Source organism: Lepisma saccharinum, chromosome 9 (assembly GCF_977018435.1).
Source record: "Lepisma saccharinum chromosome 9, izLepSacc3.1, whole genome shotgun sequence".
Classification (NCBI taxonomy): domain Eukaryota; kingdom Metazoa; phylum Arthropoda; class Insecta; order Zygentoma; family Lepismatidae; genus Lepisma; species Lepisma saccharinum.
In genome coordinates this window covers 40,212,678-40,240,657 of record NC_139237.1, presented here as the reverse complement: position 1 = coordinate 40,240,657, position 27,980 = coordinate 40,212,678, and the positions used below count along the sequence as shown (strand labels likewise).

Here is a 27,980-nt window from a genome sequence, read left to right as displayed (position 1 = left end):
GTAACCACCAAACGTCTCTAATTCCCTTATTTTCGTATTTTCCATATTCATACTTACGTATTCTCCATACTAGTACCTAGATATTTTGCTATGAAGAAGGTCGCAACACTGCATAACCACTGATCATGGACTACGCTAGTCAAGATTTCTCCGCCATATCGCGGGTAACGCAAGCAAAAGCAAAGAAAATAAAAATACTCCATATTTCGAAAATTGAGATTATTTGCCTGCAAAAAACGAAACGCGAAATAGAAGAATCCTTACGAATGCAGAATATGTAAGTATCAATGTGCAAAATACGAAAATAAGGGAATTAGAGACGTTTGGTGGTTACCGAAATTTTAATAAAAATTGTTCATAGTATCTTTTAATAATAATGTACTAAAAATGTAAGTTTATGTACAGTACATATGTATATAGATATGGGAAAAACTGCTTAGCGGTAATCCCAAGTAAACTGTAAATAAAAATAAATAAGACATAAATCGATGATCCGAAATCTTCAGACTTGCGCCTGTGACATGAATGCATCATATGCCATCATAAAGTTCTGAAAAACCTTTTTGACGTTACGCAAGGAATTTTAATTTCATAAAAAACGTAAGTTTCGTAGCACGTAGATCAAAAAATTACTTTCCGCGCTATTTAGAAACATCATTTTTGTAACAAGAATATTTGAAATGTGCGAAAAATCGAGGGTGTAGGAAAGGGTACCGGAGCCCACGAACCATTCCCGGTAAGTTTAGGTTAGGTAGGGTCACGTATAGGTTACAATAGTAAAAAATTGGTTTCGAAAGAAATATGCGTAGCCCCACACACCATTCTCGCATAGCCCCACAAACCATTAACACATAGCCCTACGAACCATTTCCGGTAAGGTTAGGTTAGGTAGGGTTACGTATAGGTTACAATAGTAAAAAATTGGTTTCGAAAAAATTTTGAGTAGCCCCACACACCATTCTCGCATAGCCCCACGAACCATTGACACATAGCCCCACAAACCATTTGCGGAAACGTACCTTCTTCAGTTACAAAATCACGTGTTTGGAAACACTGACCGGGATTACGTCATCACACACACAGGCTACATCCACCTGGAAGTAAATGGATGCAAGAGCTTTCGTGCATCTGTCACACATGTATATCAAAAATAGATGATTTACCGGCAAAATTCAATGAACGATGAGAGAAAACACTTCCCCGAACTTCCACAAGTATAAAGAAACTGCATTCGGTAAGTAATTTCTTCTGTAAATTTGAAGAAATCCGTTTGTCCGATATGAGAAATTTACCAGAAAATGCTTCAATATCTGAAAAGAAATACACTCCTTTGCGGTACTAGTTTACTATCCTTCGGACAGATTTCGGCAAAATTTCAGTAACCATCAAACGTCTCTAATTCCCTTATTTTCTTATTTTTAACATTGATACTTACATATTCTGCATTCCTAAGGATTCTTGAAGGTGGCATTTCCTTTTTTTCCACGCAAATAATATCAATTTTAGACATATCGAGTAATTATTTTTTGTTCGCTTTTGCTTGCGTCACACGCAATATGTCGGAGAAATCTTGACTAGCGTTGTCAATGATCAGTGCTTATGCAGTGTTGCAGCCTCCTTCATCGAAAAATACCTAGTTTCGTGTTACTGATTTTGTATTTTTTTTTTTTTCCAGATTCAAAAACCCCATGAACCATGCACAGATAGCCCCGCGAACCATTCACGGATACCCCATGATCCATTCATAAATAGCCCCACGAACCATGCACGGATAGCCCCATGAACCATTTCTGGTAAAGTTAGGTTAGGTAGGGTTACGTATAGGTTTCAATAGTTAAAAATTGGTTTCGAAAAAATATGCGTAGCCCCACAAACCATTTGCCTTCTTACCTTCTTCAGTTACAAAAACACGAGTTTGGAAACACTGACCAGGATTACGTCATCACACAGGCTTCATCCACCTGGAAGTAAATGGATGTAAGAGCTTTCGTGCATCGGTCACACATTTATATCGAAAAATAGATGATTTACCGGCAAAATTCAATGAATAATGAGAGAAAACACTTCCCCGAACTTCCACAATTATAAATAAACTGCATTCGGTAAGTAATTTCTCCTGTAAAATTGAAGAAATATGTTTTGCGGATAGGAAAATTTTACCCAGATTTCTTCATTTCTACAGAAGAAACTACTTACCGTAATAAGTTCCTGTAGTATTGTCTAACATCGGGAAGGTGTTTTGTGTGAAATTCAGGTAAGTTTTCCGTATCCTGGAAACGGATTTCTTCAAATTTAAAAGTTTGGGGCTCATTTGGGGGCAGGTGACTCCGGCCAATTTCTAACATGCCTTTAACAGGGAGTCTATAGAGAAAGCCGGAGCGTAGGCAAGTCTACGTTAGAGGTTGGGGGCGGTAGGTCAATTACCTCAGGGGCGGAGCCCGGAATCAGTGAAAAATTTGGACTCAAAAATTTCAAACGAAAATAATTTTTTAGTTTAAATTTCCCACCGATTTCGGGATGGATAGCCCCAAAAACCATTCACGGAATGTTCCGTGAAGCAGAAAGGTTAGCACGAATGTCAAAAATTGACGAAACTAAGAAGTTATAGGTGTCTGAAGGATAGTAAACTGTTACCGCCAATTCATGTTAATTCGCGCCTTATGCTTACTGTCATTGTCTTGTTGGAATCTGTAGATAGGAGGCATGTCCATTTTTTTGGGTACTCTGCTTTACATTGTTCTTCAATATGTCCAAATAGACATATGCATCCATGATACCATCAATAAACTGGATGGTATAAAGAACCTTTGGACGACATACAGCCCCAAATCAGTAATGACCCACCCCCGTGTTTAACTGTTGGAACTGTGTTAATGTGATCATTGTCTTTATTTGATTTTCTCCAGACCCTATTTATCCCATCTGACCCGTATATATTAATCTTGGACTCGTCTGACCATATGACTCTATCCCAAAATTCCTGGTCCTTGTGGATGTGCTCTTTCGCGAATGAATGTCTATTCCTGCGATTCACCTTATTTACATACGGCCTCTTTCGTGGTATTCTATGATATCTATTCTTCCACAAGGCACGACGGACAGTTTGATCGGATATCATCTTGCCAGCAAAATAGTAACAGTCGTAACTGAGGAAGAGTTAGGTGGGGGGGGGGGGTTCGCATTGTTTTTAAAATAAAGCGTTCATCACGTTTATTGAACCGTCTCTCTCTTGGTTTTCTCAGCACATTCTGTGTTCAACCTTCCTCTCTACATTTGTTTACTATGTATTGAACTGTGGAGTGTGATTTATTGACGGTTTGTCCAATTTTTCTTAACGAATAATCTCTAAGGTTCAAATTTATAATAACATCCTTCAGGTCGGAACTAAGTTCCTCTAGCTTGCCCATTTCGAACATGCTGATAGATAGACGATAGGCCTACAATAATACCTACGCCAGCATTCCGCTTGATGGGGAGCGCGGCTGCATGTTCAAACTTGTTACGAAGTTGCAAAATTCACGAAATTGCCCGAATAGCGGTGGTGCTGTATGCGAGGAGGATTGAAACTCTTGCCTGTACGAATAACAATGTTGCATGAAACAGCGTGTTTTTCTCTTTTCACACAAATTATATGCTCTGTTTATACACTTTGAACATACATTTTTATTGACATTTGTTGGTGAAACCTTCATTAGCATTCACTGGTGCTGACACTTGGTCTTAATGGCACTACGGTCTTGTGTATTTTGTGGAGTCTGTACAGTTGTGGTGGTATTGTTTTGTGCAGTGTCAATTTGCCAAGAATTTGTTTCGGTAATTATGTTTTCTTCCGGAGTGCTCTGGTCTTTCTTTCAACTGCTGCTGTGGGATCTCAGAGGAGTTTTCGGTATGTGCAGTCTGCTAGAAGTTTTGAAATTTTCTTGTAGTCTGCGGTCTGGAGAATGACTGAAGCATTCCCTACATCTGCTGGTGGATGTTTCACTCCTGATTTTTGCTTATAAAAATCAAACTATTGGTCATAATGTAATGAAATTTGCTACTGACATACCTTGGTGTATGAGAAGGATGGTGACTTCATTGGAGATGGCTCCACTGTCTCTCTAGTCCTTGCATGGGCATGCGTGTGTGTGTGTGTATCTGGGTGATTCTGCCATTAAATGCAAATCATACAGACATGTGCTTTCAGTCTTAGTTCTTCGCCCTGCTGTTGTGATGCACCAGGTAGTGGTTTGTGTTTGTTTGGGTTCGGTTGAAAGTTTGTGCTTACAATCAGTAGTTCGTGATTTAAATACAGTAACAAAGCAGTGCAGTATGAGTCGGTACTCAGTGGAACAGAGTGTGCTTGTCGTTGAACACTTTGCTGGTGGTTTCCGGACCCCAAGCTGTGCAATAAATTGTCGCTGGCAACCATTTGTGGACTCTTGCTGAGTAACGACTCATGCTGTACTGTAAGCACAAACTTTTAACTGAACCCTAACATGTTTTCTGTCAAATATGAAAGTGTTTGATGCCAAATAATTATAAATACAAAATACTCTGTCGTTTGATGTCACAAGCAATAACATTGTTTGTTTCTTTTCTGTGTACCACTACTTACTTTTGCCTTTTTACCAATAGGTTCTTAAGGATGATTGTTACCACTGCTTGTGTGCCTGACATGCATTGGTGAATGGAGAACTTCCTGAATATTCAAAGCCTGTGAAGAGTCTCAATAACTACATCGTGGCAATGGAAGAATACAGCCAAGACATGCAACAGTATGAGGTAAGCAGTGTCAATATCTGATGTAAGATGTACAAAGTTTTATCATAACTTAACCGCTAGCATGAGAGACAATTTTACGTAAATAAGACTCTGCAATGGAAGTTTTTAAATTGTGGACCCAAGACAGATTAATGCAGACATTTTGTGTCCAATTTGTTTTTTAAAAGATTCAAGCTCTAGTGGTAGTGACATTTTGGAATATTCTTCCTGTAAAGTACAGGTGTTTAGGACATGTACTACAAAATAATACAATAAAGTTATGTATGTATTCCAATGATATTTTTTCCAGGTTTCCTAAACTTTTTCAAACTTACACTATCAGTACACACTCACAGCCTTAGATGGCTAGTCTCTGTACAATAGTTAAATATGTTTCAGTTTAATCTTTCTCCCTTGATTCTTTCTATTGCATGAACACACAACTCTAATCAAAATGTCATTTGTTTCAAAATTATCTCATGATATAAATCAGGGTGGCTACTCACCGGGAGTTTCTTGAATTCCAGGAGTTATTATGAATTATTCATGAATTTTTCTCTGTAGATGTAAAAAATTGGAACTTTTATTAATCTAAATCCCATTGAATTTATACATATTTATAAATGCCCTGAGGGTATTTTTTCACAATTTAGTTTTTATTTATCGAGAAAGGAAAATATGGCTGCATGGAAAATAACACAGAATTCTCTCAATTATTTTACTTTGTTAGTGTCCTTTGCAGAACAATTTACCTGACAGATAGATGATAAAATATCCACAAGTTGATTAGGTAAATTTGAGATTGAAATTCTTTCACAATTAACAATTTTTTGTAGATTTGTATGTCCTGCAACATTTGTGACTTGTGCTTGTAGATATATTTTGAGTCTGAGTGTGTATAATGATGCCTTAAATGAAATATTTTAAATGTATATACGTTTAATTGAATTTAATTAGAATTTTTGGATACATTTTAATCATACAGATCCTTTATGTTGTTAATATATTTGTGTGTGTGGTATGTACTGTATGTGTGCATGGTGAGAGTAGTAAATGTAAGGTTGAAATGGAGAAAAAAATCTGTTTGTACCATTGAATTTTAGGAAACTATACCTTGAAAACCAGGAATTATACTTGAATTTTATCATAGTTCTAAAGTGACCACCCTGTTAATGCTTGGACTTAATGTGTTAATATGCCAATAACGCTCCATGTGATATTTTATGGTTAATACAGTATTTTGTGAGGGAGAGGAGAATATCCTATGAATATATTAATTTTAAGATAAGTATTTCAAAGTCATAACATTTTCCCCAGTTTCATTGACTTTTACATCCTCAAAAATCTAGGAGGCAATACCTTCTACTGCAACTTAAAAAAATTTCAAGTGTCATATATTAACTGTCTGTTCTGCAATATGTTGGACCCACTATTAATAAATGCTGGCACAAAAAAGAAAAACACCCATTGGTCTGACCAGATATTAAAATGTTCCATTAATGCAATATGTGCCATTTCAAGTTGTATTTTTCTTATTAATTCTTAGATTTTTGTTTCTGGTTACTTTGTGTTGAATAAGTGTTAAGGTATAGTGATACAGCAGAGTCCGGAGGATTCCAGGTTGATGGGACCAAGATTTCTACCTCAGATTATAAAAAATGAAACTGATTGAAATGGGAAAACTTAGTGAAAATTGGTACAGACAAAACAAAAAGCAATATAGAATATTACAGTATGTAAAAAATGGAATCCATAATATTTGATGTGTGCGACTTACTCACTTTTATATAGATTAATTCGTATTCTCAATAAATTAATCAAAAATACAAATCTTTTGTACTTACGTGTAGTGAGTATCTATTATTTCTTACCGTTCCCTTCTTCAGGTACTTTTTCTTGGCTACCAGAGTTATGTCATAGCCACGTCATATCATCTCAAACGTCAGGAAAGAAGGAAACGGTATAGTTTAGGTGAAGGTGGAATTTGGAAAACATTTCTACAATCTTTACTCCCCCATGTTCCCTCGTTTGTTTAAAACCATCACTGTAAAAACTTCTCTTCTAAAAACCCTATATACAATTAAAATGTTAAAAAGATGCCTGCCTGTTACACTTCCCCATGTTGACTGTTGGTTTCTTCCTCGCCGGGCGTTAAAGGACATGAACAAAAAATAAGAAGGTTCAGATGGGAATGTTGGGAAATTGTACACTCATGCTCATAAATTAAGGATAATAGAGGTTTTGGTGCCCCACGATACAGCACTGAAACAAGCTAGTTGTGGTAGCACAGACACATGTTGAACACACAAGAGAGACATCCACATACCCTGCTTAACCATGTTTATTGCAGAAAACGTGAGAAAAACCAAAGAGCGCACATATGATACAAAGCAAGAGAGATTGTAAAATGTTGTTCCACAGTTCTTTGAGCATGTGCACAGGTTTCAGTATGGAATGTGATGCCCATGTACATTGACACATGCAGTACAACGACTTGGCATACTCTGGAGGGGGTTGTCGAGCAGCTGTTGGGGTATGGCCTCCCATTCTTGCACCAGTGCCTGTCGGAGCTCCTGAAGAGTCCCAGGAGGTGGAAGACGTGCGGCGACACGTCGTCCTAAAGCATCCCAAGCATGTTCGATTGGGTTGAGGTCGGGGGAATAGGCACGCCACTCCATTCGTATGATGTCTTCTGTTTGAAGGTACTCCTCCACAATAGCAGCTCGGTGTGGCCTGGCATTGTCATCCATCAGGAGGAACGTAGGACCGACTGCACCTCTGAAAAGACGAACGTAGTCTTGCAGAATAACATCCCGGTACACCTGACCTGTTACAGTACCTCTTTCGAAGATATGCAAGGGTGTACGTGAACCCAGGATAATGCCACCCACACCATGACACCACCACCTCCATACTGGTCCCTTTCGACGATGGTACTGGGTCGGTATTTGGTTCCTGGTTCACGCCAGATGGTTACACGACGAGAATCATTGTTGAGACTATACCTGGACTCGTCAGTGAAGAGTACCTGAGACCATTCTTCCATTGTCCATGCCCTGTGTTCTCTACACCAGTTGTTACGGGATACTCTGTGACCATTTGACAGTGGAATGCAAATTGCAGGCCTCCGGGCGAATAAACCGTGCCTGTTGAGTCGTCTGTACACAGTGTGTCTGGGAACAACTGTTCCGGTGGCAGCTGCAAGGTCTCAAGCAAGGACCCCGGCAGTACTCCGTCAGTGTTTCCGGGCACTTACGGTCAGATACCTGTCTTCTCGTGGTGTTGTACACTGTGGACGTCCACTGCTGTAGCGCCGAGACACGTTTCCAGTCTGTTTGAATCGTTGCCATAATCGTGAGATGACACTTTGTGGCACATGGAGCACCTGTGACACGACCTGCTGTCTTTGGCCCGCCTCTAGCTGTCCAAGTATCCTTCCCCTCATTACATCATCAATATGTGTTTGTTGAGCCATTTCACACACACACTCACCATTCGCTCAACCGAACACAACTGCACACTTCCTATAGGCACTGTGCTCTGGTCAGCAGTTTCGCTCCTGTGAGTCATTTGTCTGCTTACAGCGCCACCACACACTGGATCAAGGTCATAGTCAACACAGGTTCTTTGGTACAGTACCCAGACATCATTTCAAGCTGCAACGTGCACATCAAATATTTCTTTGTACAAGATTCAGCATTATCCTTAATTTATGAGCATGAGTGTATAAGAGAAGCATACGGCATAGTGAACAGACTTAATAAAGTGTGTTTACAGTTGCATTTGGAGCTAAGCACCATTATGGATGGGGTGACTTGGAGTAGAATCGAGGAAAGGCATCATAAATTTGTGAAATCTGCGAAAAGCGAGCATAGGATAAGAATTCAAGGTAAATTAGGTAGAATGGCGGATATGTAAAAGAAAACATAAGAATAAATTAATAAAGGGGAAGGAAGGATAGCGGGGGAGAGGTACTAGTGCTTAACCCGACTAAGAAAGATCTTCCTTCAGATTTGAATGTAATCATGGGGAAAGGGCAAAAATTTGCTATTGGGAGCGATGAAATAGAATAAGAAGAATTTATCATAGCTGCAGAAGGAATAGTGGCCATTTTGGACGACAAGGATTTCAGAAGGGAGGTCAAGCAAAAGATTCATTACATCATTGAGCAACTAATCAGAAATTAAAATACCAAGGGGGGAGATGATAATGCGGGAGAAAAAGAAAAGAACAAGTGGTATAAATAGTCAAGAAATGGGTCAAGGACAACAATGTATTTCTAATTCGCTCTGACAAAGGTAATAAAATGGTCATTATTGATAAAGATGATTACAAAAGGAAATTGGAGGAATGTTTTTTTCAGTGACGACTTTAAAGAGGTGAGCCAGAACCTTATTAATAAAATAAGAAGAGAGACGAAGAAGGGGATAGAAACTAGTATTATGCTGGCTAGGGTGGAGAAAAAGAGGTTAATTGAGGACTGCAAAAAGGGATTCCCAGTTGCCTTTGGAATACCTAAAACACATAAGGAAGGAACTCCGCTAAGGCCAATTATCCCTATGTATATGCACCCGGGATATAAATTGGCCAAGATTCTGGTTTCAAAAATCAAAGGGGTCGGGGATAACACAGAATTCAGTGTCAAAAACTCATGGGACGTAAAAAGGAAGATAGAAAAACTAGAAATTACAAGCACAGATAGAATAATGAGTTTTGACGTCGTTAACCAGTATCCCAGTGTTCCCAGAGAAAAAGCCGCCGACTGCCTGCAAAGGTGGTTGATGGGGAAAGGGATTAATGTGGTGATAGCATGGGAATATGTAAGGTGGTTCAACCTTTGTACAATGTATAATTAATTTTGCTGTAATGGGAAAATTTACCTCCAAAAAGAGGGATTGGCTATGGGAAACCCAGTTTTCGGGATAATATCCAGCATCTTTCAAGACTATATAGAGAGTGGAGCCCTGAATTTAATGGGAACTGAGGTTATATTTTACAGTAGATATGTCGACGATATCCTGGTTATCGGAGAAGCGGATGGGTTGGAATGATTTTTTTCTAAAATGGGAGAACAAGAAGAAAGAATTAAATTTACGAAAGAGGAAATGAAGGACAATAGGATAAGCTTTTTGGATTTTGAAATCAGCAAGAAAGGCAAGAGACGGGGGTTTATCACAAAACTTTGTCAGGGGAAATGTACACCTTCACCTAAACTATACCGTTTCCTTCTTTTCTGACGTTTGAGATGATTTGACGTGGCTATGACATAACTCTGGTAGCCAAGAAAAAGTACCTGAAGAAGGGAACGGTTGTTCCCGAAACATCGTATGAAATAATAGATGTACACGTACGAGGTTTGGCTAGAAAAAAACCAGACTGATGCTATGAAATCTTTTATTCGGGATTTTGTGCAACAGGAACTTTATCTCCTTCAAAGTACTCCCCTGCACGATCTGTACACCACTCCATACGAATTTTCCATTGCTGGAAGCAGTGTTGCCAGTCATTTTCGGAGATCATGTTCATTACATCCGTCGCTTTTCTTTGCACAGCTTCTACTGTCTCAAATCTGGTTCCTTTTAGGGCGGACTTCACTCTGGGGAATAAAAAGAAGTCACAGGGAGCAAGGTCCGGTGAATACGGCGGATGTTCTAACACTGGGATGCCATATTTAGCCAAAAATGTCTTCACTGACAGGGCCGTATGGACAGGAGCATTGTCTTGGTGCAGAATCATGACTTCCGTTGCCACAAATCAGGTCGTCGTCTTCTTACTCGCTCACGAAGGGTTTTCAGCACATTAATGTAATGATGTTGGTTTACAGTTTGACCCTCGGGTACCCAATGAACGTACACAATGCCTCGAATGTCGAAAAAGACAATCATCATGGCTTTGAATTTGGACTTGCTCATGCGAGCTTTCTTGTGACGTGGCGAACTCGGGGTCTTCCAATGCATTGATTGCCGCTTTGTGGCAGGGTCGTACGTGAAAAACCACGATTCATCACAGGTTATCACTCTCTCTAAGAATGTAGGGTCTGTTTCAGTGTTCTTCAAAGTGTCCGTACAAATGTTCACTCGAGCTTCCTTCTGTTCCAATGTCAGGTTCCTTGGCACGAGTTTTGAACACACTTTACTCATGTTCAAATTCTCGTGTAAAATTTGTCGAACACTTTCTTTGTCTATTCCTGTGATTTCAGCAACTGCTCTAATGGTCAATCGATGATCTTTTCGAATCACATCGATCACTTTTTGAATGTTTGTTTCCGTTTTCGACGTGCATGGTCGTCCTGAACGTGGGATGTCTTGGATCATTTCCTGTCCTTCTTTAAACCGTTTAAACCACTCAAACACTTGTGTGTGTGATAAACACTCATCCCCGTACACAGATTTTAACATGTCGTAAGCTTCTGTTGCGGATTTCCCCAGTTTGTAAAAGAACTTCATATTGACACGCTGTTCCATTTTAATACTCAGCATTTTTCCGACGGAGCACAGATGCACGTTCCACTTTGTCCAAGTGCCACAGCGAAACTGAGAGGCCTGCACCCAGGGCAATTAGTCATTCTGTAGGCAGGGTATGGTAGTATAGAATCATGCATTGCTCAACCTTCGCGCATTCGTTGTTTGCCAAGAGCAACATCAATCCGGTTTTTTTCTAGCCAAACCTCGTAAGTACAAAAGTTTTGTATTTTTGATTAATTTATTGAGAATACTAATTAATCTAAAAAATTGAATGTACAGTATTATTATGAATATTGTATTTAAATTGCTTGGTAATGTAATAACAGTGGTGTTAGGAAAAATAGTAAAATGATATTGATATAAATGATATATACATTTTAAAGAAATGGTCAAGTGCTTTTTTGCCATGTCAGGAAATTTCAAGCATTTTGTTGCCGGAAAATTTTGGAAATGGTAACTTCCTTTAATTCTGAATGTAGAGATTTCAAAGAAATTTCCATTCTGATATCATTGCGACCAAAAAAAATATTATTGTCTCTGGATTTTCAATGTATACTAAATAATTAAGGTGGATATGATGGTATGGTGCTAGGAATCTTAAGTGAAATGTTTTTAATCTAATTATATAGACTAGTATATGCAGCTGTGTAGAGAATCAAAATAAAATAGTATTTACAAGTACCATGAATATTTTATTATGGTAATTTAATTGCAAATTAATTTGCATTTAATTAATATGTTGATGAGAAAAACTCACAAGGTTGAAGCATGTTGAATGCTTTCAAAAACACAAAAAATTATATAAGAGGCTAACAAGAACTGGCAACACTACTTTGCTGATAGCTTTTTCTTCTATTTATGTTATTTACATCATTTTTGTACCTCTTTGTTTAATGGTCTTGAAGAACTAATGAAATATGGGAGTGTCATTCACAATTATGCACCCATGCCTAACACAGGGTTCAAACCTGAGACCCTTGGCTTTGCAGCATTTTTACTGAGGATGCCCTCATTGATAGACTTCAGTCCATTTAAGTAGTGAAGTAATGTCTACATATGAAGCACTATAATTCTACATGTGCAAGTATGCTATTTGAGGGCACAAGTAGAAAGTTATTTGATTTAGAAGTTTAAGAGCATTCCAAAACTACACATTTGAGGGTTAATTTGGGTTCAAAGTGTTTATTATTTGTGTAATGTTTTTGCAGGCTTCAGATGCCTCACCCTCGTCAACACAGGTCGAGACAAGCAGACAACAGGAAGAGCTGAAGTGTGCCGAAAACTCTTTGTCCCCAGACCTGAAGTTAGTACCTGACCTTGAGAATAATATAGGTAAAACATTACATGTTCTTCCTCATGAAGAGATGGTTGGAAACAGTGGGCAACCAAAACCATTGACAGTCATTAAATCCGAACCAGTGGGAGAAAATATGAAAGTCTACGAGATGTACACTGCTGATGACAGTTCCTCCCAGCAGTTCCTGTGGGCTGGTATTGAAAGTGTATTCATAAAGGAGGAAAGTTTGATTGGTACACAGTTTGGTGCCAGTGGATTTGAAAACAAAAGTGGTGACAATGTTAGAGTAGAACCTAGTGAAGTGAAGAGTGAGCCGAGAAGTGAAGATGAAAGCCCATCTGCAGAAGGAGAAAGGTAATCATATGATTTTTCCCCCTGTGAGAATGAAGCTTTGCATGACAATATTTCAACTATATTAATTTACTTGATATGGGTGATAGCATAAACTACAATTTAGAGTAACCTAACACTCAGTGCAAAATTTTTGCAATACAAAAGCAGATCGTTGAAACATACTCTATTCTTCTTTTCATGGTCAAAAACATTAAGCACGATGGGATCTGACAATGTACAGTCACGGACACTGCCGGCTTGTAACGATTCCATTGAAAGTCAATGTACTCATTACAAGCCAGCAGTGTCCGTGACTGTACAATTAAAACCTATGTCTTTGTAGATATATCACACAGGCGAAAAAAAAAATCATTCTTTCTACTAATACAGTGAATTCTCAGTTATACGTTTAATGGGGGACAGAAGTGAAAAAATGTATTATTCAAAGTTAATTAAAATGGTAAAATTAGGTACTATATATACACAATGAAGTTTGCTGTATTGCATCAATCTGTTCTAAATCATTAATGCAAATTCAAAAAATCACAAGAAATGAATGGTGAAGATGCGGGGGAAGGGTGGGGGTACAGGCAAGATTTACCTGCTTAATCCGTTCAGCCAATTGCCTGCAAAATACCATATTAAGCATTCTGACGTTTACGTGGAATCTTATGTTTGCCGGAACTCGCATTTCCCGCGTACATTTCCCAAGCTCTGCCGATGTCATAAAATTTGCCAGAAGCGTGTTCCGTAGGCCAATTGACCTCTCCCTTCCCTATTCCTTGTTTTTGCAGCAGTCTCATTCATTCACCATGAGATCTTGAACTTCTGCCTTTATATCCGCGAACGTGCTCACTATTTCCAAAGCAATAGTCACTAAAGGCTGCTTTTTCTAGGGCTTGAACACATTCTAATTGTGTAACTGAGTTGTCTTTGTTCTCCCTCTCTCCACAAAAAACATGTATGGATAATTGTAGGGATGTGACGAAGCTGCAAATTAACTGATGCCGATGTACTCACTGATAATTTTTGGAACCGATGCTGATATTTAACCGATTCCGATACATAAGATTATTAAACAGAAATGGGATGTTATTTTCAGCATGACAAAAATAAATTTGCTATGTATGTACATTTATATTGCATATCATATATATACATATACAGGAAAACCTCGTTAATACGATATTGGTTAATACGAAGTACCCTTTAATCCGAAGTTCTTCCCATTCCCCAGCCAATAAGATAGGATTTATAATGTATTTCAGTACGGATAAATCGAAATACAGATAATTTTTAATACGGAGTTGTTTACAAGACCCTTCCGCAAAACTGGTTTCGCTTAATTCGAAGTAGACACCTGCGTAAGTCGACAAGAGAAGATCGAATGTGGAGAGAGCTTGGACGTTATTTTAACTTGACCTTGACGTGTTTCCTTGTTCTAAGAGCTGCTGACAACTCGAGGGAAGCAGCCCGAAATGCCCGCTGGACATTGACATTCTTTGTCATTGTGCATGGGAGGTGAAGCTCTTTCCCCGTTGAATGCGCCACCTTGGAAATATTCACCAGTGCTAGATGAGAAATGCGAGATAAGATCGCACGAATGTTCCAAAATACAAGACGCGTGGCGCCTGAAAGTCTCACCCATCTGTCTAGCTCTGAGCTCGAGATACAGCAATTTCCCGTGAGCGAGCAACGTTTGGCCTGGTAGCCGACAACTTCCGGTAACCACTTTAATTAAAAGCGTGTTCTTTGTGCCCTGTAGAACTTCATAAAAAAAAGGGAAACTGTTACAGATAATCAGTCGCATAGGCCAACTAAAGATCGTCAACCCGCTTAATGCGTTGTCATCTAGGTTTCCCGCAAAAGTTGACGTCTATCTTACGTATGTTGCAACTCCAGTTTCCCGCTTCATACGTTTCCCAACTGTGCCGGTCATAAAATTTGCCAAAACGGTGTTTTGTTGTCTGAGTGACTTCTCCCCTTTATCTATCAGCAAATCGAACAGTTCTGAATACCTTCTTGAAAACGAACAAAAACCGCATGATAAGTAAAAGAAATTTAACCCCCTTCCTTCTCCTACAACAGCTCATTATCCGCCACTGGTGTGCATGGTAATGTGATAATTGCAGAATTCAGGTCCCTCTTTCTTGTTTGAATGCAGCTGTCTGGATAGGAAATATTGCCCGTATTATTGTCTGTTGCATGGTAAAAGGTAATGCAAGGATCTTTTTTTTTCACACTGCTGATAAAAGTTCGGTCTTCGACAACTGCGTTATCTTTAAAATGCCGATGATTTCCCTTCTGCCACCTGCTGCTCTAACTTCGAGCCGGTCTAATTGAGCAATGCTCAATGTAGGAATACGAGAGGAAAAGTTTTGGCGGAGCGAGTGTTTGACCTCCAGAATACTCCTGAAACCTACAATAACAATAAATTGTCGATTAATCTGAAAATACGCAAGTTTCGTAAAGCTTGTTTTTAGTTCATTTTATGCTGATGAGCTAGGCGGGACTAAATATACAGTTTAAAGTGGGATCCAAACCAGAGTCATTATCGAGTGCGTCACTGTTTAATGTGTCCTAGGATACACATTCTGTGCAAACAGATCGCAAGTTGTGTGTTTACTTTTTCAGAGTGGATTACAATGCAAGTTGAGGAAGAGTTTGAACTGATCCCTGCAAAGCGGGAGGGGGGGGGGGGGTGAATATGAAGTTAACTGAAGCAAAGAATACATGACTTTTTTTACGATGTGTTTTAGACAGCCGAACCAGAACGAAATTTACAGCCCCGATTTTTTTGTTTTGTTTTGTGCCAGGGAAAGGTTGTGTTCTCTCCCAAAAGAATCTTCTCTTACCAGTTAATCCAGTAACGGACAATGTTCTAGTGAAAGCACACAAAATCCAATATTCATTCTGTCCGATTATCTCCCGTCTCTTGCTCGCGCCACTGTGACTACTGTCAAGATTCTTCCCAGTTTCACTTCTTGCAATAAACGAGATTGTTTTCCTTTCCGTAGGTCTCCATGCAAACGGGTTTCTTATGAACTAAAATTGTAAGAATTTCGTGGAAGAGCAACGACTTTGCACAATTAAAAGAAAATACCGTTTTTTATAAGACTTTTTGCCACGACATGCATCCAGTGCATAACCGGTTGTATAACTAGGCAGGATAAATGGTGTTAACAGTCTCCTTGGAATCTTTGTGTCCGCGTTAAGCTCCGTGTTCTCATTTTGTGTAACATTTTGTACAGTTTCTTTAAAACGTACAATATTATTATATAGTACATATAAAGCTTATTTTCTGAGCTACCACCAAGTATAAAACATCCTTTGTGGGGGTAATTTATACTCTACTTTATTTACACCTGAAAACAGGCGCCATCTTGAAAAGTTTGGATAACTCGAAGTCGTTTAATATGAAGTTGACATTTTTGGTCCCTTGAACTTCGTATTAACGAGGTTTTCCTGTATATTCTCAAGAGATGCGAATGTACATTTGCATCTGCAAAAGGTGGTTATGTGAACCTTTAAGAAGAACATGGATTCTCAAGAGATTTTATATTAGTACACAAGCGGTTCTTTGAAATGCAAAATGAATTCCTGTTCTTAATGTTGGCAATTTACTGCTGCCAGATTCAACTTCAGAAACACGAGTTTTGGAAGCACTTCAGGAAGTAACCTACTTCTTCTCTTATCGCAAATCTGTTCAGCAACACTGAACACCCAATCACGGAATACTGATGCAGCAGATATCCCATGTATATTCAACACTTGCTTCAGGTTTACATACTCATTTTTGAATTTCCAATACAACAGCAGATCCTGGTTCAGCAATGTACTGTTTTATTTCCGATTTTGAGTTGGGTTGATCCTCTGAATGAGAGTTTGCAATAACTTTATTACAAAAACTCTACAATAATGATGAATCATAACCTAATTTTCAATAAATCTTACAAAACTAAAATATAAAACTTATTAGAAGGTAAAACTCTAGTATAATCTGTACTGGTTTAAATATCGGATTTTTGCCGATACCGATGCCGATATGTCAATTTCTGCATACATCTGTAATCGGCTTCGGCACATCCCTAGATAATTGAGAACATGTCTCAATTATGGCTCATACGTCTTTACTCATGCTTTTACGGAATCCTTCCTAGTTGATGGGGGGGGGGGGGGACTTGCTTGTGAAAACTTTTCCTTTCTTTGTATTTGGTACATAGCTTATAGGGGGAAAAAGTATAAAGAGTTTGCCAGCTGCTGTTATCCGATATTGTTTTTAGGAAGGAGTGAGTAAAAAAAAAAAAACTCCCATCTTCCCTCACAAGAGCTCATTATTCTGCAACTGCTATGAAGGCTCTGCAATAATTTCATGAAGCAGCCTTTCTTTATTTTTATTGCTTCTATCTGCATAGGGAATATTGCTCGTGTGTCCATTACATTGACAACAAGGGTGGAAGAAGGTGCAACTTAGTTCAGGAATAAGCATGCTGTGGATAAAAAGAAAAAAGAAATGCTGTAGTCCAGCTTCTCAGTCTTCAACAAGTGCTTTATCTCTAAAACAACCAGGACCTTCCATTCCACCACGAGTTTCTTTAACTTCTTCTCTTGTGCCAGTCTGGAGGGAGGCTGCTACCAGTGCCAGTGTTATGTCTGACTGTTCTAAAGTTGTCGCAGCAATGACTCATCCAACATAAAGGAGCAAAATTGTATCATTTTGAATCTGCAGTCTCATAAGGTGGTTTTGCTTCGACATCAGATTGATCCTCTTGAACACTCAGAGCCAGTGGCATGTCCAGAATTTTCAAAAAGGAGGGGGGGGGTTCATATACTATTTTGAGTAGTCCAACCTCATTTTGCCATCCTTTCCTGCCTTTTGTTGTTTTTTTTGTACTAATGCTGGTCCAAACGGGAGGGGGTTATGACCCCCCAAAATATCCCCCTTGAACATGCCATTGCTCAGAACCATTCACATGCTAAATAAGTCACAAAATGTTCAATAATTATCAGCAATTTCGTTTGCATAGGAAAAAGTACTGCACCTTTTCTGTCTTGAACGACTGTAATAACTTTAAATATCATGGCAATAAGACACAGCAGGACTTTTCCCCACCTGCAAGCTGCTGTTGGTCCCCTTTCCCTTTATTGACCTTGTTTGTAATGTGTATAACAGGCTGGGAAGTGTGGCACCAGTGACCAGACCAGTACAAAGTCCCAGCTCCGCCACCGTTTATTGCTTGTTAGAATAGTTTTCCTGCTGCCCAGCCCATGCCAACGAGTCAACTTGTCTCTTTACCCAGGTTCCTCCTCACCAAGGTGCTCTTCACTTACAAGGTAACTGGGCATTCAACGAGACCCAGAAGGTCTGCTAAACTTGCTGGAAGGAAACAGCCCTCAGGCAGTGTATGCTTAGCACGATTCTTCACCACATGGTCAATTTCAGTCAATGTTGCCTACTTACGTAGCTCCTAAATCATGAAGTGCTAGGAGGAGCTATCTCCTCGAAGGAGAATAAATTTATTTAGCCAAATAGTGACAGTAATGCAGGCCATATTTAAAGAAACTAGTATTTATGTATTCCATAGGGTCAACAATGGCAGCTTCATTTAATTTATCCCTGGAGGGAGCAAAATGTTCATGAAATTTGACTAAATCAAACAAGTCAAAATAAAAAGGATATTTTAGAAAACTTAGAAGCATTAGAGATTATGTATTTTTATAATGTTGCTTTTCTATATCTTTAGGCTGATCACAACTTGAGGTTGAAAGGTGATGCGATAAAATTGATGAAGGGAGAGTCGTAAAATAACACCAATGCCCATGCCAGCAATCAAACCTGGGATTGTAGGTGGAAAAGCCGGCCCCCCTGGTGGAGTGGTTAGCACATCGCACTACGATGCCAGGGGTCCCAGGTTCGAATCCCAGCCTGGGCATGGACGTTTGTTAGTGTCCATCAATTTCATGATGTCATCACTCATCCTCATCTTCGCAAATTAGCCAAAAGTGGCACAAGAAGCGAAGTAAAATAAAGCAAATCACTACAAATGTAGGTGGCAAGATCGCAAGTCCAGCATTAACACTCTCGGCCTTCGAGGTGTCACAGAGAGGAATAAATCTCACAAAACGGATTTTGAGAATGTGTTTACGCCATATTCGAATGGAGGAAGACACTACGGAAACCTATTTCAAAGTCTGTTTGTGTGTATATGGAAAAGTAGCAAAGTAGCACCATTTGTAAATCTCATTGGTGATGTGTCATACAAAGCTTTGGGTTCATTTTCTATGAAGTGGAAACCTACTGTAGTCGGCAACACTACTGTTTCATGGACACTATGCCATGCAATGGGAGGGTATGGATTTGATTGAAAGAATGCACTGTGACTTGCCAGTTAACTCAGGAGCACGGGTACCTGACAGATTTAGAATGCCTGACAGGAGCCATGTAGGTAAAGAGATCCAGCAAGTTGGTTGCGCAGGTTTCATTATAAACTGGTCAGAAACTGCATATACAAGCCAGAAAACTGTTCAACTATAATTTGCCCTTGGTGGCCCTTCCTGTAACAATCCACACTGGAGTGTTGCAGCAGTAGCTTCAGCGAGTGACATCACGAGGCATGACTCACAAAAGGAGATTAGATGTCGAACGAACCAATCTCACGGGCACCCCAGTAGTGCAATACTGACTGTGAGAGAGTGTGTGTGGGTTTGTGTAGTTAAGTATTGAATATGAACAATGATGCCACAGCACGATTTCCAAGAATCTATCACATGGAGAGCCATTGGAATGATTGAAGCGGGACGGACTTAAAGGCAGGTAGCAGAAGCTCTCGGTATCTCTCGAAGTGTCATTTCTGCCCTGTGGACACGTTTTCAGGAGGTGGGAATTGTGCAATGGAGGCCAGGACATCGACAGCGAGGGGCGACCGGTATTTACTGTTAACAACTCGGAACAGGTGACAAACTGCAACTGACTTGCAATGTGAGCTTCTCATGGCAACAGCCCACAGGATATGAACCCAAACCGTTCCCGACTGACTACGTCAAGGTGCCCTCTATGCACGAAAGTCAGTGGTTTGTGTCCCTTTGACTGCACAACATGGTCGGGACAGTAGAAAATGGGCCGCAGTACACTGTAAGGGGGGGCGTGCCAAGTGGAGTCAAGTTCTCTTCTCCGATGAGTCGCACTGTAGTCTGCAGTCAGACAATAGACGTATGCTAATCTGGAGGGAACATGGAACTTGTCATTGTCCAACTAATGTGCGTGAAGTATCCCAGTATGGGGTTGGAATTATAGTGTGGGACAGGAATCACCAATCGCCTACGTACTGACCTCCATATCATCCGGAATAGTACCGTGACAGATCAGTGGTATTGAGATGAGTTCCTGAAGCCTCATGTTCTGCCTCTATCTAAAGGAATTGGTGAATCATTCATTTTTATGGACAATAATGCCTGTTCCCACCGAGTGCAGATGATGAACAACTTGCTTCAGGTGAGGGTATTGAGAGGATGTTTTGGCCCACGTGTTCCCCAGACCTTAATCTGATAGAACATGTCTGGGATGCCCTGGGAAGATGCATATCAGTTAGGCCGGGACCTCCTGCAACTCTTCAACAGCTGAAAATGGCTGTCCTGGAGGGGTGATAAATGCTCCCCCAAGAACTTATTGATAATATTTTGATTATATGCCAAACAGGTGTGCTGCAGTGTTAGCAGTTATTAGCAAGCAAATAAATCACTGTTGCACCACTTTCTGAGTTTTTTGTGCAGTTTCTGGCTTGCTCCCCTATTTTTTTTTGACAATTGTATTTTAGGAGTAATTTCTTGCAATGGGTCTGTTTCAGGTCTAGTGTAGACCTCTGCCAGTGACTTGCCTGACAGCTTGAAATATAATGCTGGGTTACAAACCTGTTTCATACTACCATCACTTTTCAACCTACATCATTTTACATGCAGCACTACAACTTTAATCCTTTTCACATTACAATATTAGCATATACGTGAGCCAAGCATAATCAATAACAAATTATATTAAATTCAAGTGGCATTATTGGCTTAAAGTTAACATGATCAGATTTAGTGTCAATAGTCATAGGTTCAATTCTCTGCAATAGCAATTTTTCAGAAGGTAAATGGTGTTAGATAAAATGTTTATCCATAAAGGGCCCACAATTGAAATAAGCAGCATAAGATAAAACTAGTGATCATATTTCTTTTATACCCAATACTTTCTGTTGACTTGTGGTGAGTATTTGGGTAGGTGGTGAGAATTATGACGAAAAATAGTGATCTCTTCAAGTATAAGTATCATTTGATATAAATTATCTTCAAAACGTTTTTAAAACATTTCGCACTTGAATGTGAAATTCATGGATTAAATTTGCCAACCAAAGAAATGTTTGAAATAAATCTTATCTTTCAACCACATATCTTGAAACTTCTGTAGCAGACGAAAAGCAAACAAGCTCGGCAGATAAGATTAATCAAATACACCAGATTCATTATTGTAATGTTTATGAAGTCTTCTCAACTAATAGGTACACTTCATGCTAAGTAAATCTCATTGTCCCATGTTAGAAGAAACGTTGGAGAGATTGGGTTTCAACATAAGAGACCAAGTGATTTCCAAATTTTCTATAACATCGCTGGATACAAGTTCTTTAAAACATGTAAATACACTGTGTCCCATAATTTTCCGGACAAGGACCAGAAAACAGGAACTGCACATGCAATTACACTCTTGGGTGTATATTAATCAAAATAAACTCCTTGTGCTTCATTACACTGAATGCAACACTCGTGCAGCTTTTCAAAACATTTCTGCAAGTCTAACGGGAATAGTGTTGAGATACTCGGTCGAAGATTTTTGAATGTCTGCAACAGCATCAAACTGGGTCCCTTTCAACTGCAATTTCAGTTCCGGGAAAAGATGTAGGAGGAGACAGATTCAGAGAATAGGGGGGATGATCAAGCAGAACAATCTCCCTTGGAGGCCAAAAACTGATGAACAACCTCAGACCGGTGACTTGATGCTTTCTTATCAAAAGGGACCATGTGCCCTGTTGTTGGTATTGTCGGCGTACTCGTCGAATTCCTGCCCACAGACAATTCAAAACCTCAAGGTCGAACTCCCCTGAGATCGTCTGTCCATTGGGAACAAATTCTCTATGAAAGATACCCATGATGTCGAAGAATGTGATGAGCATCGTCTTGATACCTACGGGACTTGTGCAGACGAACTTTCCTGGGTTTTGGGGACCCTTGGTTCTTCCACACCGAATGCTTGCACTTTGGTAATGGCTCATATTGGAAACACCACGTTTCGTCAACGGTCATGATAGTTTTCAGGAAGTTTGAATCCGTGTCCGTAACCTTAATCAGGTCTCGGCAATGTTGAACTATTTGGTTTTTCTGCTCATTTCCAACATGGTATCCTAGGGTGGTGTCGCTTGTGTTACTGTAACTTTTAGGAGGTTAGGATCCTTTCCCAATGCTCAAATTTACTAGCAAGAAAGAGAGAACATCAGGGCAGTTGGAGATAAAGTGTTTTCTCAAATCATAAAATATGTAAATGCACTACGACATCAGTCTGGAAGATTATGGGACACACACTTTATAATTGTGCAAGCAACTATTAGTCCACATTCTATTTTTAATTTTTTTGTGGACAAATATTAATTAATCTGTGATTGCAAAGTATTTTCTAAAGTATATTACATATATTTATTTTGTAAATGCACCTCTTTCTGTTCAGACTAAATGGCAATTTTCTCTAAAGGAACCACAACCCAGTCCAGAGCCATTTTAGATTGTCATGAACGAATAAGTTACATTCCACTCTTTTGCAGAAAATACATTTTGAATGGTAAATTGTTGGTTTAAGCCAATTACTGAAATTAAATGCTTTTCACATGGTTTTTCCTTTGTTAATGTTATTTAGTTGATGATACAAATCTTTGTAGAAAATGATGGGAATTAACTCCACAGTGTCTTCTAATGTGAGATTCACAGGTCTCTGACTAACAGATGTGTTTTTATTATTCTCAGAGGGCTCCTCCATGAAGAATGATTAGTTATAATCTACAGGTTTCAAATATTTTACTACTGTAACTTTTTTAAACAGTTTCTCTGTGCCATGAAATTTGCATAGTAATCCCATTGCTGACTACAGTTTTGTAGAAGAAATTCACTGGGACCTGATGAAATATGGGGAAATAAGAGGGGGAAATTGAGTTCACCCATTGGTTTGTAAATTTATGGGACATTGATATTTCAAAATGGCATTAAAAATATAATTTTTACCATAGAGGTAAATAATTTCTAACAAGGAAACATATCTGAGATGTCCAAATATGATTTTACCTGTACAAATCCAAATAAAATGTTTTGTACATGAGTGACGCAAGTAATATATTTATAATTCTCGTAAAATATAATAATAAAAAAAATGCACTTGTTTTCATTGCTACGTGCTGATATTCTTTCGCTTGAAAGCACATATCTGTACTGTTTCTCACTGGTTCTGTGCATTTTTTTTTATTTAAAAAAATGCCATGAACTGTCAACTTCCCCTCTTGATATTTATTGGGAATGTAAAAGTAAGGTGCTCCCCTGTGCTTTTGCACCATGCAATGAAGGCATATAAGGAATGTGGAGTTAGGACTCCACACTTTCTTGATCACGGCCGAAGGTGATGTGATTAGCACCAAACCCCTGGCTGCCTTGACCCTCAAGAGTTTCCTCCAGGTACTCACTTTATACGAAGCTGGGTAGGTGCTGGAGATACTTGCACCCAGCATCGAACCTGTGTCTCTCGCATAGTAGTCAAATGCCCTAACGACTGAGCTACTGCAACGCAACATATTGGCATGCAGTTGTTAATTTTAGTGCAAGTTAAATAATGATGATTCTATCAAATTGCACATAATTTGAAACATAGCAACTTCATTTAACAACCATTACAAGTAGCTATAAGAATGTCTGTACCTTGAGTTTTGCAAATGTAGTCACTAGGTCTAGGATTTTCATGACTTAGCATATTTATTTTGGTAAGGGTGATGTGTTCCCCAAACGTATATAAATTCATATTATGAAGAAACGAATTAAATTAAGGTGCTTCTTAAGGGCATATTTTGGCATATTTAGCCATTTCTGCATGATGGAGCATATGTGGTCTCTTAGGAAAGTAATGAGACTGATTTTCTGTAAACGATGAATTTTATTATTTTTACAAATCAAGATTATCCCTTTCAAAATAGTTCCCTTGGGCAGCTACGCAGCGATTGAGGCGTTGTTTCCATTGTTCGTAGCAGTGCTGGAAGGCTTCTGCTGGAATACCTTTCAGCTGGTCGGTTACGCTTTTCTGGATATTATCCAAAGTATCAAATTGGCATCCTTTCAAGTGGTTTTTGAGCAAGGGGAATAAAAAAAGTCACAGGGACTGAGATCTGGCGAAAAAGGGGGCTGAGAAACCACAGGAATGTTTTTTTTTTTTTTGCCAAAACTTCATTGATTGAGACTGCCGTATGACATGCTGCATTGTCATGGTGCAGCATCCAAGTGCGTGCAATCTCTGGTCGCACACGTGCAACCTTTTCCTGAGTCTTGCAAGGACTTCATTCAGTACACACGTTCAAATTTAACTCACTACTGATCATTCTCACCGTCAATCGATGATCTGACCTCACGAGAGACCTCACTCTTTCCACATTGTCATCCGTTTTTGAGGTTGAAGGTCTTCCCGCACGAGGTTCATCTTCCACTTGTTCTCGGCCTTCTAAAAAGGACTTGTGTCATCTGAACACTTGTGCCCTAGATAGTGCATGTTCTCCATAAGCCCTTTGTAACTTTTTGTAACTAAGTCACAGTAGCGGATTCGCCAAGCTTAACACAAAATTTGATGGCACAACGTTGTTCAAACTTTTGCCAGTTCATTTTCGTAACGCACCTCACAAACACAACTTTACGTCAGACGCTCTCAACAATCGTGTAGCAACTGTAGCAAGTTGAAACTTGTACTGAGTCAACAGCAAGCATTCGCCTGCCTGCCGTGTGAAGGTTGGGGCATCAGCGTTGCCCGTTTGTGCACAGTGTTGCCAGTGTCATTACTTTCCTAACAGACCACGTATATTGATGGATTTTCAGTCATATTCAGCATATTTTCGCTTTTTCAAGAAATATACAGTCATTTTCGAAGTGGATTCATTCTTACTCCCAGGTTCACTCTTTTTTTTTCTGTTTTTTTTGGGGGGGGTCTGCAGCAAAATATTTTTCATTTTCATTTGAAAATGTACAGAAATTATTCATTGGGTATTGCAACTCAGGGCCCATAAAGTAAACTAAAAATAGTACGAATGTGAAAATATCTCAGCATTTAGATATTGATGTTCGAAACAGTCCATTTATAAGGGCATATTTTTCAAATTATAGTGCATATTTTGTTCAATTTTAGGTCATAAGACCATATTTTATTTTGCATATTTTGGTGATTTTTAGGTCATAAAAATCCTAGCCCTAGTGATCACATTCAATCTTGTGTGTGCATAATGTTTGCAGAACTTGCAACATTAGTAAGAACACTAAAGATGAAAAATTAATCCTCGGTAAAGAATTACTATTGTTTAACGTTCTGTAAAATTATGATTTAATAAAGCAGCTCTTGGTCTCACACAGCCTCCACTAAAAGAGCACTTCGCAATTTCCCTTCTCAATCAAGAAATTTATGAAATATATGCTCATAAATATCATGCAGTTTAATTACATTTTTTATCTAAATCTACTTCCAGGTACTCAATGAAGAATGCAGAGTTTCCAAGTTTTGTGCAACAAGAAAACACAAGTATTGTTGAAAATTCAAATTCAGAAGGAATTGAATATATTTCAAATAACTTACATCAGAAAGACTTCCATCAACCTAGGATTCCATCTTGTAGCACAACAGCAGCATCCACCAAAGATCCTGCGTTGATTCAAGGACCTAATTTAGAACCTGGTGCGGCCAGAGAATATAGACCATTGTCCATCTCTCAAAGTAATTTGAAATGCAATAATTGTAAGAAAAATTGTAATCAAAATGAATTATTTTTGGATCACCTACAAATTCAAATTGGAATAAAGAGGTATTTGTGTGTGACATGCAAAAAAGCATTAATACACAAACATAATCTTAATCAGCACACAAGTCAATCTGGTGACAAACAATACAAGTGTGTTGTATTCATAAATAAATTAAGAGACAAGAAACATGTCAATAAACATTCAAAAGTTCACTGTGGAGAGAAGCCATATGTGTGTGCAACATCCAACAAAGCATTTACAGAAATAGGACATCTTTCCAATCATGCAAGAATTCAAAGTGGAGAGAAACTACATGTGCGTGGAAAGCGTAGAAAAACATTTACGAGGAATGAAGACCTTAGTGAATATCTAAAAATTCATGCTCGAATGACACCATATGTGTGTGCAGCATGCAAAAAGGCATTTCTAATGAAGTCTGAACTAGTCAGACATTCAAAAATTCACACTGGAGAATCACGATATGTCTGCGTTACATGTGGAAAATCATATGCACGTAAGGCATACCTTGCAAAACATTCAGTAATTCACACAGGAGAGAAACGATTTTTATGTGCAACTTGTGGAAAAGCATTTGCAAGGAGATCAACTTTTACGGATCACACAAAAAAGCATACGGGAAATCAACCATTTGTGTGTGCAACATGTCAAAAAGCCTTTTCATACAAGTCACTTCTTGTCCATCATATAAGAATTCACAATGATAAGATGCAGGGACCAAGTGGGGAGGAGAAATTTAGAATGAGAAAGAGAAGGAAACAAGGAAAGAGGAGAAAGAATAAAGAAAGAGCAATGAAGAGTTAATGGGCAAAGCTATGTGGGGGGGTAAAGGGTGTCACGGAAAGTCTGTTCTAAAGTAGAGAATGGGTGGATGGATAAAGAGAGGATGAGTTACTTAGCCTTCTTAATCCCGAAGGTTTATGGCTGCAGCAACAAACGCCTTCCATATGTCCCTATCCTGAGCAAGATCTATCCAATCTTTTCCATCCGTACCAATTTCCTTTAGATGCATCTCAATGTTATCTCTCCATCTTCGTCTTGGCCTTCCTATCCATCTTTGTCTTGGGCCTTCCTACTGGTCTCTTACCATTAGGCTTCCCAAGAAGAATCCTGTAAACTCCTCTTTCCTCTCCTGTTCGTGCCACATGGCCTTCCCACCTAAGTCTTCTTGATTTAATAATTCTAATAATATCTGGACATGAATACCAATTCACAATGCAACAAAATGAAAAGTCAAAAAAAAAAAAAAAAAAAAAACCTTTTTGAAAAATGTATGTGTACTTTATGCATTTCGACCTCCTGAATTCAAATATGATACTCAAAACATCGTATCACCCACAGTTTTTGCACAAATCGCATAAATTTGCATGAATAATATCATACAGGAAAACACCATATGAAGCACAGAAACACCGCATGTCTTCCAAATTTTTTTTCAAAAATGTATGTGTGCTTTATGTATTTCGACCTCCGGAGTTGAAATATGATACTCGAAACATCTTATCACCCACAGTTTTTGGACAAATCGCATAAATTTGCATGAATAATATCATAGGAAAACACCATATGAAGCACAGAAGCGCCGCATCACCAGGTTAAACCATGACGTCATCATTTTACACCGGCCTCAAGAGCTGGTGTGGCTGGTGAATCAAGATGGCATCATCTGCATTCATGATATACATTCTGTAGGCAATAGTACGGAATGTCCCGCCAATTTTGTTGCACGGAGGGCGAATAAACTGGATGCAGACATAAACTGTCTACATTTTAAATACTACTACTCCTTCACTTGCACATGAAGTGAAATAAAGTATGCCGATGCATCAAAACATGCGTCCATCTTCTGTGGCAACATGCAGGAAAGCATCGATTTGCAATATTCAAAATCTTTACAAAAGAATACCACTTAAATTTGTAGCGGATGTGCAAAACAAGATGACGTTAAGAGAAAATATATAATATTCATGAAATATCTTCTGTGATTTAGTCACTGATGGTGCATTTTTCCTGATAAATGTGAATATGAGTGTGTATTCCAAATCTAACTTTAATTTGTTTCAGTATGA

The 27,980-nt window shown here is 38.9% G+C and overlaps 1 protein-coding gene across 1 annotated transcript; it reads left to right on the top strand.

Moving 5' to 3' along the window:
- The first annotated feature begins 513 nt into the window (after positions 1 to 513).
- LOC145992398 (uncharacterized) lies at positions 514 to 27,980 on the top strand. Its single transcript, XM_083128779.1, has 5 exons — positions 514 to 600; positions 4,618 to 4,764; positions 12,416 to 12,858; positions 25,623 to 25,867; positions 27,976 to 27,980. The coding sequence occupies exons 2-5, from the start codon at positions 4,729 to 4,731 to the stop codon at positions 27,978 to 27,980; spliced, it is 729 nt and encodes a 242-aa protein (XP_082984905.1). The 5' UTR covers positions 514 to 600; positions 4,618 to 4,728.

Coding starts and splice junctions, on each gene's coding strand:
- LOC145992398 (XM_083128779.1), top strand. CDS start 4,729: ATGGAAGAATACAGCCAAGACATGCAACAGTATGAG. Junction 4,765..12,415: donor AAGACATGCAACAGTATGAG/GTAAGCAGTGTC, acceptor ATGTTTTTGCAG/GCTTCAGATGCCTCACCCTC. Junction 12,859..25,622: donor CCATCTGCAGAAGGAGAAAG/GTAATCATATGA, acceptor ATCTACTTCCAG/GTACTCAATGAAGAATGCAG.